Here is a 12,031-nt window from a genome sequence, read left to right as displayed (position 1 = left end):
TCTCCTGTACAACACAACCTTCCCAGGGTGTAGCTCCTTCTTCCTCTATTTGTAATTTCCTTGACTTCTGGATTAGAAGGCATTCAATGACTATTGACTGAGATTTGGGAAAGAAAACATCCTTCTTAGAGCTCATTCCATTTGTGATTTACACTTTGGAAGATAATGTTACAAATGAGTGTAATCATGAGTGCAGCAAGGCAGGTAGCATTGGCAGAAGCTTTGTCCCCAAGCCTCGTCTCTCCTGGAGCTAAGACGTTGCTTGGACACCCAAGTGTGATGTGCTCACCTGCCGGGCCCATGCTCCCACACTCTGGCCTAACCTGGAGAACTCCACTGCCCACAGCCTACCGAATAAGACTCAGACCTGCACCAGACACACATGCTCTCTACTGCTAGCCTCTCTGTGGTACTGATGAGGGCAAAGCTATGATTCAAGTTCCCATATGGACTCACGAACGTGATGTGAGGAAAACCATCTTTCCAATTGCCTGAATGACAAAACACAAGCTCTTGGCCACCGCAGGGTCTAAGAAGAGAATGTGGATGTATCAGGGCTAATCTGGAAAAATAACTACAAATGCAAGATTGTCTGATAATTCAATGGACGAAATTCTCACAGATCCATCCATTCAGAGGACCTTTACTAAACACCTACATGTGCTAGGCAAATCTTAAGACTTTCCTATCAGAACTGTTTTCTATCAAAACATCTCTCAGTTGTCATAAGGGGAGTCCAAATGTCACCCCTAGGATGGCAACCCCCCTTGGTAAATTTCCCCTTGGGGAAATGGAACACTCTGGGGCCTAATGCATACCTTGCACGATCAGAGCTCTACTCTCCAGAGCATATTTTAGGACTATAATAAAAAAAACTCACACTTCCTTTGTGTAACTTGGGCTTTTTCAGGTTCTGATACAGGACTCAGCTGCTATTCTGCTTCTGGGACTGGACTGCAGAGTAATAAATGTGAGAACTGCAGCACTAAGATTTATAACTCCCAGAGAGTCTGCGGTAAAGCATTATCTAAAGGTGAGAGTGACGGGGCCGCCTCAGAAAACAAGGCATAAATGGGGGCAGCTGTTGCTCCCAGGCAATGAGTTGTATTTTTAATCTTTTCTTTTCAGAATTTCATTACATATTCAACACCCCGGGACAGAATTTCTTTAATCACAGCAAAAGAAGTGCCTTTGCCCAGCTCTGTTATTTAAATGAAAATAAAAATTCTTCACCTTGTAAGTACATCTGCAAGATCCCATCTTTGTACACAACCTAATCTCCCTGCATGGGAGACCTACATCATACCAGCCACTGCTTCCATATGGGGAGCCCCTGCCCTGTTTAGTCTGCCGCCAGGTCTCTAGCACTCATCTAACACTTGCACATCCAGCCTGACACCTGGATGGCAAGAGGCTGGGCTGGGACTGGGAGATATGCAATCCTAGCAATAAAGGACTTTGAAAGTTACTAAGTGCTATACCAGTGTAAGTTGGTAACAAGTCATAAATATTTGCTGAACAAGTAACTGACTGAATAACTGCCACTATTATTGTTATTATTCAGAAGGGGCAAAAGCTTTAGATCTATCCCCACTAAAATTCAGCACATAAATAGACTATTTTACACTCCTTAAACATCATATTGCTAATTTCAATGCAAAATTTTGCTGTCTTTGGAACTAAGTAAAATCCCACAAACATTTATTTATAAAGATGAATAAAACATGGCTCCTTGGGCTTCCCTGGTGGCGCAGTGGTTGAGAGTCCGCCTGCCAATGCAGGGGACACGGGTTCGTGCCCCAGTCCGGGAAGATCACACATGCCACAGAGTGGCTGGGCCCGTGAGCCATGGCCGCTGAGCCTGCATGTCCAGAGCCTCTGCTCCGCAGCGGGAGAGGCCACGACGGTGAGAGGCCCGCGTACCGCAAAAACAAACAAACAAACAAACAAACAAACATGGCTCCTTCCTCCCAAGGAGTTTACAACCTATTGAGAGAAAGGAACTCCTACCCAAATAAGGAAAGTTCATGGAAAAATGTGATAAGAGCTAAGAGCACAGAGTGTGCTAAGGGAACACAAAGGAGGGAAGGGAACACCCTTGTCTTGCTTCTGAATGACAGCTGTGTCTGGTTCTCTGACATCCTTTCCTCATGGGTGAGTTCATACCTTCAGAGCGCTTTCTCTCCATCACTGGGGACAGGGCACCAGAGAGAATGTTTCTGACCTTTCACAACTGCCAATGTCCAAGACTAAAGAATGGTGTTTATCTGGCTGACCTCAGCTATGTCTCCCCTACTCACCCCCAGCTGCCAGATCGTCCAGTTGGATGTGTTCTGTTGAGACGACAGTCCCTAAGACTCTGAAGAAGCAACAGACAGATTTCTTTACTATCGCCTTGGTTTTGGGGTCTACAGCCCACGAGAACTCTTATTCCAACATACGAATGAAGAAAGCAACTGAGTCACTTGAAATGTGATCTTGAACTCCATTAGTAAACATATAGTGGCCAAGAGGGTAGAAGTCCCAGGGAAGCATCTTTTGCTCGGTGTTAGACAGGAACCTCCAGAACGGACAGAAAATGGAGCGGGCTATTGCAGGAGGTCGTGAGTCCCACCTGTAGACTGAGAGACAATGTACTTTGTCAGGATGTTGTAATCTGTAGACTATGAGAACTGGACCAGATGACCCTATGACCCTTTCCAACTCTGAATTTCTATGTTTCAAATAAAATCCACAACTATATTTGGAGGTGACCAAGGGGTTAAGACTGAGCTCATTAGTGCCTCTGTTCGTCATGACTTAAGTCTGGGTACAGCATGACTAAATTTGGACTTTCTGACTTCTGCCCTGCCTTCCGTGTCTCTCCCTGTTCCTTTGTCAAATGGGACCCTCCTGAGGGGGAGTGAAGCCAAGCTACTAGAGACCAGTGGATATGACAGAAGAATGAAGGAGAAAGAGGGGAAGATAGAGAAGAGAGGAGGAGAGGCAAGAGAAAGGGGAGAAGAGAGCCTCAGCGACAGAGAAGGCAGATTTGTTGGCTACTGACTTTCTTCTCTTCCCTCCCCTGGCGTTCTTCTTGTCTTCCATGGTGACATTTATCTTCTTCTCTGTTTAGTCTCTATTTTCTGGAATTGTCTTAGTAACATAATTTAGTTTCTGACTCCTAGAATCCTTGCTCCTAAAGTGGAGAGGACTTTAGAAATCCATTCAGTTCAAACTCTTGGAAAATATTATCCCTCCATTTGCCAGATGAAGAAGTTGAGCCCGTAGACATGCCCAGGTCACACAGCTAGCACCAAGGGAACCTAGAGTCCTGGTCTCTTGTCTGCTAATAAAACTCCTTTTAAATGTTGAATTTCTTTTCTTGAATTCAGAATACTCGATGGCTATTTTCCGTGTTCCCTAGTTTTATTTACTTAGTAAAATTTTATGAAAGATTTCATTCATATAGAAAAGTTCAGGGAATGATACCCATATATCCACCATTTGGGGATCATTTTTGATGCTCTCAATCTGATTAGAGCTAACATTTTTCAGCTCATTCAAAACCAAAATGGATCTGTTTCCAGAGTGCAAATTCAAAATCCTCTCATGATGAATGTGAACTCATACCAGGAGAGTAAGTATGATTAACAAAATGGCTACCCATTGTCTGGATGCATGCAATGCACTTAGTGCATTAGATCACCTGCCCAAGATCACCTAGATCATAAGTAGTAGAGCCAGGATTCAAACCTAAGTCTGGCTAATATTTCAATCATTCAGTTATTCATTCAACAAATACTTGAGTGTCAATAGCAGGACACTGCGCAGGTGCTGAGGACACAGTGACAAAGTCAACTTCTGTCCCTGCCCTTACTTTTTTGGTAGAGGAAAAGGTGGCATATAGAGTGCTATTACCTAATTTGGGGGTTTAGGGAAGCTGAGTTCCAAAGGATGAGTGAAGTAGCAAGGGGATGGGGGAGTAAGAGAGAAGAACATGCCAGTCTAAGAGAGCCTTCGGGTGTGGAAAAGCCCTTGGCAAGTTCAGGAACAATGTAGCTGGAGCCTAAAAGAGGGAGAGGCAGTGGGGGAAAGATGGGGCGGTGAGATGAGCAGGGCCAGGCTGTGCAGGGGCTTGTCAGCTGCATGAAGGATTTCAGACTCTTAGGTATAATGGGAAGCCAATGAGATTTTTTAACCAGAGTGTTTTTTAAAGTTTTCCAGTGTTTTAAAAATCACTCTAACTACTAAGGGAGAGGGAATGGATTAGAGGAGTCAAGGATTGGAGCACAGAGACCAAGTAAGAGGCTAGTACAGTAATCTAGGTGGAATGATGGCAGCTTAGCCAAGGGTGGTAGAAAAGGAAAGAGAGAAGTCTAGTATTCAAGAGCTACTTAGGAGGCAGAATCGACAGTGTAGCTGAGTGACCAGAGTTCAGGCTGTGTGGAGTCACACTCACTCAGTCTGAACCCCACTACTCACTACCACAGTGCAGTGCAGTGTGTATGAATGTAGCCACTGGGGAGTTCTTGGGTTTGTGTCTTGGTTGTGTGTCCTTGGGCAGAGGGAGCACAAACTCCTCGCCCCCCCCCCCACGCCCACACACACAGCCACTACTGGACCACAGAGCTGAGGATGGCACTTTATACAAGTATCTGTGTGCTTTTGCCTTTTTTACAGTTCAGACCTTGCTACACCCTCACCCCATTCCCACTCCTGCAGGATTTCTGAAAGCACATCCTCAACAACTTTACCGGTATCGAAGAAACGGAATCTGAGGTGAGGACTTAGAAAAAAACACTCTAGAATCTTTGCAGCTTGTAAGTTTGGTCTTGATGACCACAAAACTGATGGCTTTTAAATTATTATAGTATGAGAGCATCAGAAAATGCTCTGCTAAAACAACTTGTGCTCAGCACTAACATAAAGACAGCCTGAGCAGCCACATGGTTTGTATTATTCCTAAATTGGTTCCAAGGGATATTTCCTGGAGAAAATGTTTTTTGGGTGGTGCCTCAGCTACAGGATTCCCCGGCGCAGACCTGAAGGCATGCCGCTCACAAGTTTGTTCCAGGGACACTGGGGTTAGAGCTATCAGTAGATTCCTATTTTCAATCAGGTTACTTTCAAATGCTGCCACAGCATGTGCTGCATCCCTGGGTGCCCTCTCAGTGGTTATGGCCCCTAAATCTCCTTCAATGCCCCTCCCCCCAAGAGCTTTTCTTCTTTGTCACGGATCTCTTTTCCACAGCAGGGAAACAGCCCAGCAGGTTGCTGACTTCACCCTCTGATTCATGCTCATCAGTCACGTGTTGGTCTTTTTTCTGTCCCTTTCTCTACAAAATATATTCCATCTCAGACTGGTTTCCTAGGAAACCAAGCCTCAAAAACAGAAATAGACTGGGTGGAAAACAGAATACTCCAAAAATTCCACTTTGCAATGTTCAATAATGAGGGAACCCAATTAACAGAAGCAGTAGTAAATTTATGTAACTAAAACGTGTGGACTTTTCCTCTGTAGATTTTAAACTCGTCTTTGGATCATGCCCTAAGGACAGCAACCATTTTGAAACAAACTACTGATCAAATGATTAGAACTATTGCAGAAGATCTTGCCAAAGTAGAGAGATGGAGGAACAGACTGAAATACTAGTTTGACTCAAGGCAACCAAGGATTAAAAAAAAATGCAGAGAAAACTTGGTCTTCACCCCAGAAGTATTTTACTTATTACACAAACTTATGAAGATGACTTCCTAGAGAAAACACCAAAACTGCAAGAAATGGGGGACACAATGTGCTAAAATGAAACAAAAAATGGACCTCTGATTCTTAAAACTCAAAATCAACACATATTTCCTTAAAAATAAATGTGTTATTCCTAACTCATAATAAAAGAAATCAAAATAATGAAATATACTTTTACCTATTAGTGTGGCAAAAACTAAAGTTTGAAAGGAAGTAAAAATGTGCTTCAGAGATAGTAAATCGTTTCAGTTAGGAGCAACAACGAAAAAAGTCTTTTTCAGGGTCTTGATACCAGAATCTGTAACTGCTCATTCTACTGAGGGTGGAGTGGGGTAGGGAATCAGCTTATAGTAGGAATTTACGTGTGATGACCTCTTATGTCTTCAAATCCAGTAAGAAATTTAGGAAACAAAGGGTCTCTCCAACTCTAAGCCTAAAATGTATGTGAAATTTGAGGCCTAAAATGTAGGCCTCAAAGGATCTCCTATCAGTGTGATAGGGCAGAGTGATCACTGAGGTGTGCAGTGATTGAATGAATGGACCAATGTTTGCTGTCATCACACTCTTAGCTCCATTTGTCACAGGGCATTGGATTACTATGAATCTCTGTTCCACACATGTACTAACCCTGGGCAGATAGTTACCAAGGCATACAAAGATCTCAGATAAAATGCAGACACCAAAAAATTAACCCTCTCACTGACAATGTACTGTTCTCATGCTCAGTCTCAAAGAGAGCTGTTTGTTACACTGGTGGTTGCCAAGGGGCAGGGGGTTGGGGGAGGGATGCAGTGGGAGGTTGAGGTTAGCAGACGTAAGCTTTTACATATAGAATGGATAAACAACAAGTTCCTACTGTATAGCGAAGAGAACTATATTCACTATCCTATGATAAACCATAATGGAAAAGAATACATTAAAAGAAAAGCATATATATGTATAACTGAATCACTTTGCTGTACAGCAGTAATTAACACAACATTGTAAATCAACTATACTTCAATTAAAAAAAAACAAAGAGAGCTGTTTATTAATGTCACCTTTCCTCTCCACATATACATGTCATCCAGGTTAAATTGTATTACCTCTCTGTGCCTTTTGTTTTTCTCAGCTTTAAAATGGAGATGATAATAGTGCCTATCCTCACAGGATTAAACGAGAAGACTGAATGAGGTAATATAAACACTTAAAAACAGTGCCTCACATATAAAGCACAAAGTAAGCATTTGCACATTATTATTTTATTATCATTACTTAGTAAAATATCAAGTTCTAAAATTAATATATCAAAAACAGAAACTTTCCTATATATAAAAAAATCCAGGGCTTCCCTGGTGACGCAGTGGTTAGGAATCCGCCTGCCAATGCAGGGAACACGGGTTTGATCCCTGGTCCGGGAAGATCCCATATGCTGCAGAGCAACTATGCCCGTGTGCCACAACTATTGAGCCTGCACTCTAGAGCCCGCGAGCCACAACTACTGAAGCCTGCGCGCCTAGAGCCCGTGCTCCACAACAAGAGAAGCCACCGCAATGACAAGCCCGCACACTGCAACGAAGAGTAGCCCCCGCTCGCCGCAACTAAAAGGAAAGCCTGCGCGCAGCAATGAAGACCAAACGCAGCCAAAAAAATAAATTAAAAAATATCTGTTTGAAAAGCATAATAGAAGATCCAATTCACATGGAACCATGAAAAATATTATGGCGATATGCAGGATCTATATAAAGAAAATAATGATTCTTAAGGTCATATTTTCCCTAAATTAACCTATAAATTTACTGTACACCTAATGAAAATATCAAAATAACTTTTGGTATTAACGAGACTAAAGTTCATTTTAAAAAAATGTAATACCCAGGGAATTCTGAAAAATAACGGTAATTTTGGTATGGGTGGAATAGAGATTACGTCCACATATTAACACACCATGAATCAAAATAGGGAATAAACTGGGAGCCTGGGACCGACATATACACACAACTCTATATTAAATACATAATAAGGACCTACTGTATAGCACAGGGAACTCTACTCAATAGTCTGTAATGCCTTATATGGGAAAAGAATGGTATATGTATAACTGATTCACTTTGCTGCACACCTGAAACTAATACAACATTGTACATCAACTATATTCCAATAAAAATTAAAAAAAATAAAATAGAGAAAAAGAGATACAAACTATAAGTCAATAAAACAGAATCCAGAAATAGACCAAAATACAAACTTAGTTTATGAGAAAGGCAGTATTTCAGTTCAGTTGGGGAAAGAGGGATTACCCAATAAAATTTGGTATAGTATCTGACTATTTAGAAAGAAATAAGGATGGATCTCTGTTAAATACTGTATCAGTCAGGGTTCACGGGAGAACAGAAACTCCTCTAGATATTTCAAGAAGTGTTTTAACATATAGAGAATTAAGTCCTTAAAAATCATGGAAAAAGCTGTAAGGGCAGAAACTAGGGGCCATATTTCTAGATTCAAGGTCATATCACCATCTGATCCAGAGAACAGGAAGTTAATGCCACCAGTTGCCACCAGCATTGCCTCATACCCATGAAGCAGGTGAGAGACACTAAAATGTGGAGTCTGGTTGCTACAAACAACTCCTGTCGGCAGCAACTTGCTTGTCCATTGGCACAGCTGCAGCAGATGGCCTCTGCCTCCCTTCTAACTTCAAAACTTGACCAAATGCAAGTCGTTGGCAGAATCTAACCTGTTCAGAACCCCACTTACCTTTGAGTCTGCAAAACTTCCTTTTTAGCTTTCATCCCCTGTGGTATGGAATGGGGAGGCATGGGACATAATGCCAAGTGCTAAGAGACAATATCTAGCACACATTCTCATACTAAAACCAATTCCAGATGGATAAAAGAGTTACCTGTAAAAAATAAAATGAACCTATCAAAATGCTCTAGAAGATCGATGGGTGAATTTACAATCTCAGGTGCAAAGATATTTCTAAGTACAACATAAATTGCAAGCCACACAGGAAAAGTGATGGATTGATCTACATAAAAATTTTATTTTTTTAGTATTTATTTATTTAATTAATTTATTTATTTGGCTCCATCGGGTCTTAGTTGTGGCACGTGGGATCTTTAGTTGCTGTGTGTGGGGTCTTTTTAGTTGTGGTGTGGGGGATCTTTTAGTTGTGGCATGCCAACACTTAGTTGCAGCATGGCAGCATGTAGGATCTAGTTCCCTGACCAGGGATCGAACCCAGGCCCCCTGCATTGAGAGCGTGGAGTCTTAGCCCCTGGATCACCAGGGAAGTCCCTACATAAAAATTTTAAATGGTGATATCTATCAGTATTTTAAAGCACAAATACTTTAGACAGCTATGTCCTTGCTAGAAATTTATATTATAGAAATATTTGTGTAAGTTTGCACAGGTATGTACCCAAACAATGCCGCATTATTTGTAAGAGCAAAACTCTGAAGACGAGTGATATATAAATTACAGCCCACTCTATAATAGAACACTATGAGGCCAGGTAAAAGGAGAGATTTGAAATGAAGATGTTCCCTTTGTGTAACACATGTGCACACATATCCTTACATTATCCAACCATATACAAAGATTACATTATTATTTTCTTAGGTCAAAGGGAGTTATGTTGGTGGGAAGATTATGATGCATTCTTCTTCTTCTTTGTAATTCTCTGACTTAGAACTTTAAAATTTCCCAATTTCCCCTTCCTCCCTGCCAAAAAAACAGAGATAATTTTTGTAAGTATATATTTATTTTCTCTTAGAATGTTCATGATTATTTTTGTTTGCTAATTTAACATACATTATTCAGAATTATACAAAACTGTGTTCTTCAGAAGTATCTAGCAACAGTATATGCTGTGAAATCATTCTATTCCTATTAATGACTAAATTACTTTACATATAAAAGAAGTTATGAATTTCAGTTGAAAGAAAAACTGCACTTATAGGAAATCATTCTATCATACATACAAGTTCACAGTTTTTACTTTTACAACCTTTTCAATTAAAATCATTCTTTCCCAAAAAACTATACTTCAGCATTAGACAGATAAGTATCTAATAAGTAATTAGTATGTACATAGGTGGCTGTGAAAAATTACCCATAACTGTAATATATTCTGTTCCAAAGCTGAAAATATTTCCTTTTAGAAAGCATTTTAACATTTCTTCTCATCATCTATAAAGCAGCAACAATATTTAAATTAAAAATGGCAAATCCAGGGCTTCCCTGGTGGCGCAGCGGTTGAGAGTCTGCCTGCCGATGCAGGGGACATGGGTTCGTGCCCCGGTCCGGGAAGACCGTAAGCCATGGCCGCTGAGCCTGTGCATCGGGAGAGGCCACCACAGTGAGAGGCCCGCGTATCACAAAAAGGCAAATCCAATGATATGCAATCATAAACAGTCCCTTAAGAAATATATTTGAAAAGTCATTATTCCTTAAAATATTTACATTTTTTAAATTACATGACAGCCACAATGTCTTGATCTACTTTAGTTGATCAAATTAATAAGAATCTCCAAATCCCTCCCCCACTAAAATGCTATTCATCTTTAATAAAGGAGACTTTATCCTTGGGTTTATTCAGCATCTTTATATCATCCAACAGCTTTTTGGGTGTTAAAATATGCGTGGAACCTGGTAGAGGAAAAGAGAAATTTTCAGAGGCCAGCAGTTAAATCAATTTTCCTTGGCTAATTATATTGTCCTGTCCTTCAAATATGCAAAGTGCAGTAGCTTGGGGCAACTTAAAATTTCTATAGGATGCCTTCCTGAAATCTGCCTGAACTACAGTATTTCAATCCTTCCTCTTCATTGAGCACACTCAGTAACCCTTCAAAAACACTGCCCACTCGTACAGCTTTGTCCACTTTGTGCTATATATTGATAAACTGAAGACCAAAACTGGAGGTTAGTCTGTCCTCCTGACAAAACAGCAACAGGCACTGTGAGTTCAGTCACAGAGAACTGTTAAGCAGTGCCGCAGATCGAGGCTTGGCGTATAAACGCGGCACCTCCACGGGTCAGGAGAGTTTCAGTATCAGTGGCTTTGACTGAAACTCTTAAAACTAAATTCCATACAGGCCTGGCCAATGTCAGGTCCACAGACAGAAAAAATTACAAAATATTTCTGTAGTAGAAATGTATGTTTCAAAAATTATTTAATCATGAGGGCAAGAAAAGGATAGGATGTAATATTTTAAAGGATATATTCTTTATGTAATATTTAGAATATTATAAAGAATATATATAATATATAATACATTATATAATATATATTATAAAGATTATAAAGAATATAATATTTCTGAAGCTCATTCTCTCAAAATCAGAATTTTAATTAAAAAAAAAAATCAAAAAAGTCAACCAGGAAAAAACTCTGGTATATCAGATAAAACACTCTATGATTTAAAAAATACTTTTTTGCACTCAACAATTTAGTCCTAAATGTAAATTACAAGATAAAGTTTTACATATATATTTTTGCATTTAGAGTTTGTTTTAAAAAAACAGAAAAGAGGAAAACACAAGTCTTACCAATAATAACTTCACAGGATTTATGTGCCTGAGATACTTCATAAGCACAACGCATTTCAGAGTATGTAATTCCTCCGATTACAAAAACAATCAGCTTAGACCCATTTTTTCGATCCTCTAAATAATTAGCTCTGGGTTTCTGCCGAGCACTAAAAAATAAACACAAACACATTAAAAATATTTCCAAAGCCATACTGCTTTTAGTCTTTTAAAAGAGCCCAACTCAAGCAAACTCAAATTTGGCACCAGCTGCACTGATTTTAAGGAAATGACTTAACTATGGTATGACTGGAGCATCAAGGGCCAGGCAGGACAGCCCCACTTTAAGTTCAGTTTTGATCTACAGAGTTTGAACAAATGACTCATAATCTAGCTCAGCACTTTTACCTATAAAATAGAGCTAAGGCCCTGTCTTATTTATTTCAGATAAAGACATAGTATACCTGAAAATCTATGACTTCCTGAAGTTAAAAAAGGGCGGGGGTGGCATTGAGACAATAGGGTTTTAAAGACATAGAGGGGGTGAGGGAGGCACAGGTGCTGCTTTGGAGCTGACGTGGTACCAGAACGTCCCTTGCTGGAACTCTACTAGTAAAGTATGATTATAGGAGATATCGAACACCTATCTGCACTCCTGTGGTCACTGCTGTATTATTCACAATAGTCAAGATATGAAAACAACCTAAATGTCCATCAATGGATTAAAAAAATGGTATATATAGAGAGTGGAATATTATTCAGGCTTAAAAAAGAAGCAGATTCTTCCATTT

At 40.2% G+C, this 12,031-nt stretch overlaps 2 protein-coding genes across 3 annotated transcripts in view; one reads left to right on the top strand and one right to left on the bottom strand.

Annotated features, from left to right (window-relative positions):
• The window catches only part of AKNAD1 (AKNA domain containing 1), a 34,515-nt gene extending 27,457 nt beyond the window's left edge, over positions 1–7,058 (top strand). The window contains 5 exon segments of the mRNA XM_027096280.1: positions 911–1,033; positions 1,129–1,236; positions 3,538–3,619; positions 4,663–4,761; positions 6,840–7,058. Of these exon segments, the coding sequence (XP_026952081.1) occupies positions 911–1,033; positions 1,129–1,236; positions 3,538–3,619; positions 4,663–4,761; positions 6,840–6,900 (473 nt within the window). The 3' untranslated portion in view covers positions 6,901–7,058.
• Positions 7,059–9,455: 2,397 nt separating this feature from the next.
• STXBP3 (syntaxin binding protein 3) overlaps positions 9,456–12,031 on the bottom strand; it is a 54,542-nt gene continuing 51,966 nt past the window's right edge. Inside the window, exons 18-19 of one of the 2 annotated variants that reach the window (XM_027096281.1) lie at positions 11,262–11,410; positions 9,456–10,361 (exon numbers count right to left, since the gene is read on the bottom strand). In XM_027096281.1, the coding sequence (XP_026952082.1) occupies positions 10,267–10,361; positions 11,262–11,410 (244 nt within the window). In that variant the 3' untranslated portion in view covers positions 9,456–10,266. Of the gene's footprint in view, positions 10,362–11,261; positions 11,411–12,031 lie in introns of those variants that run through there. The other variant, XM_027096282.1, reaches the window with a different exon arrangement.

Source organism: Aethalodelphis obliquidens, unplaced genomic scaffold, assembly GCF_003676395.1.
Source record: "Aethalodelphis obliquidens isolate GAN/ISIS:26980383/991018 unplaced genomic scaffold, ASM367639v1 scaffold100, whole genome shotgun sequence".
NCBI lineage: Eukaryota > Metazoa > Chordata > Mammalia > Artiodactyla > Delphinidae > Aethalodelphis > Aethalodelphis obliquidens.
Note: the sequence above shows the minus strand (reverse complement) of the source record. Positions and strands in the feature narration are given on the sequence as shown.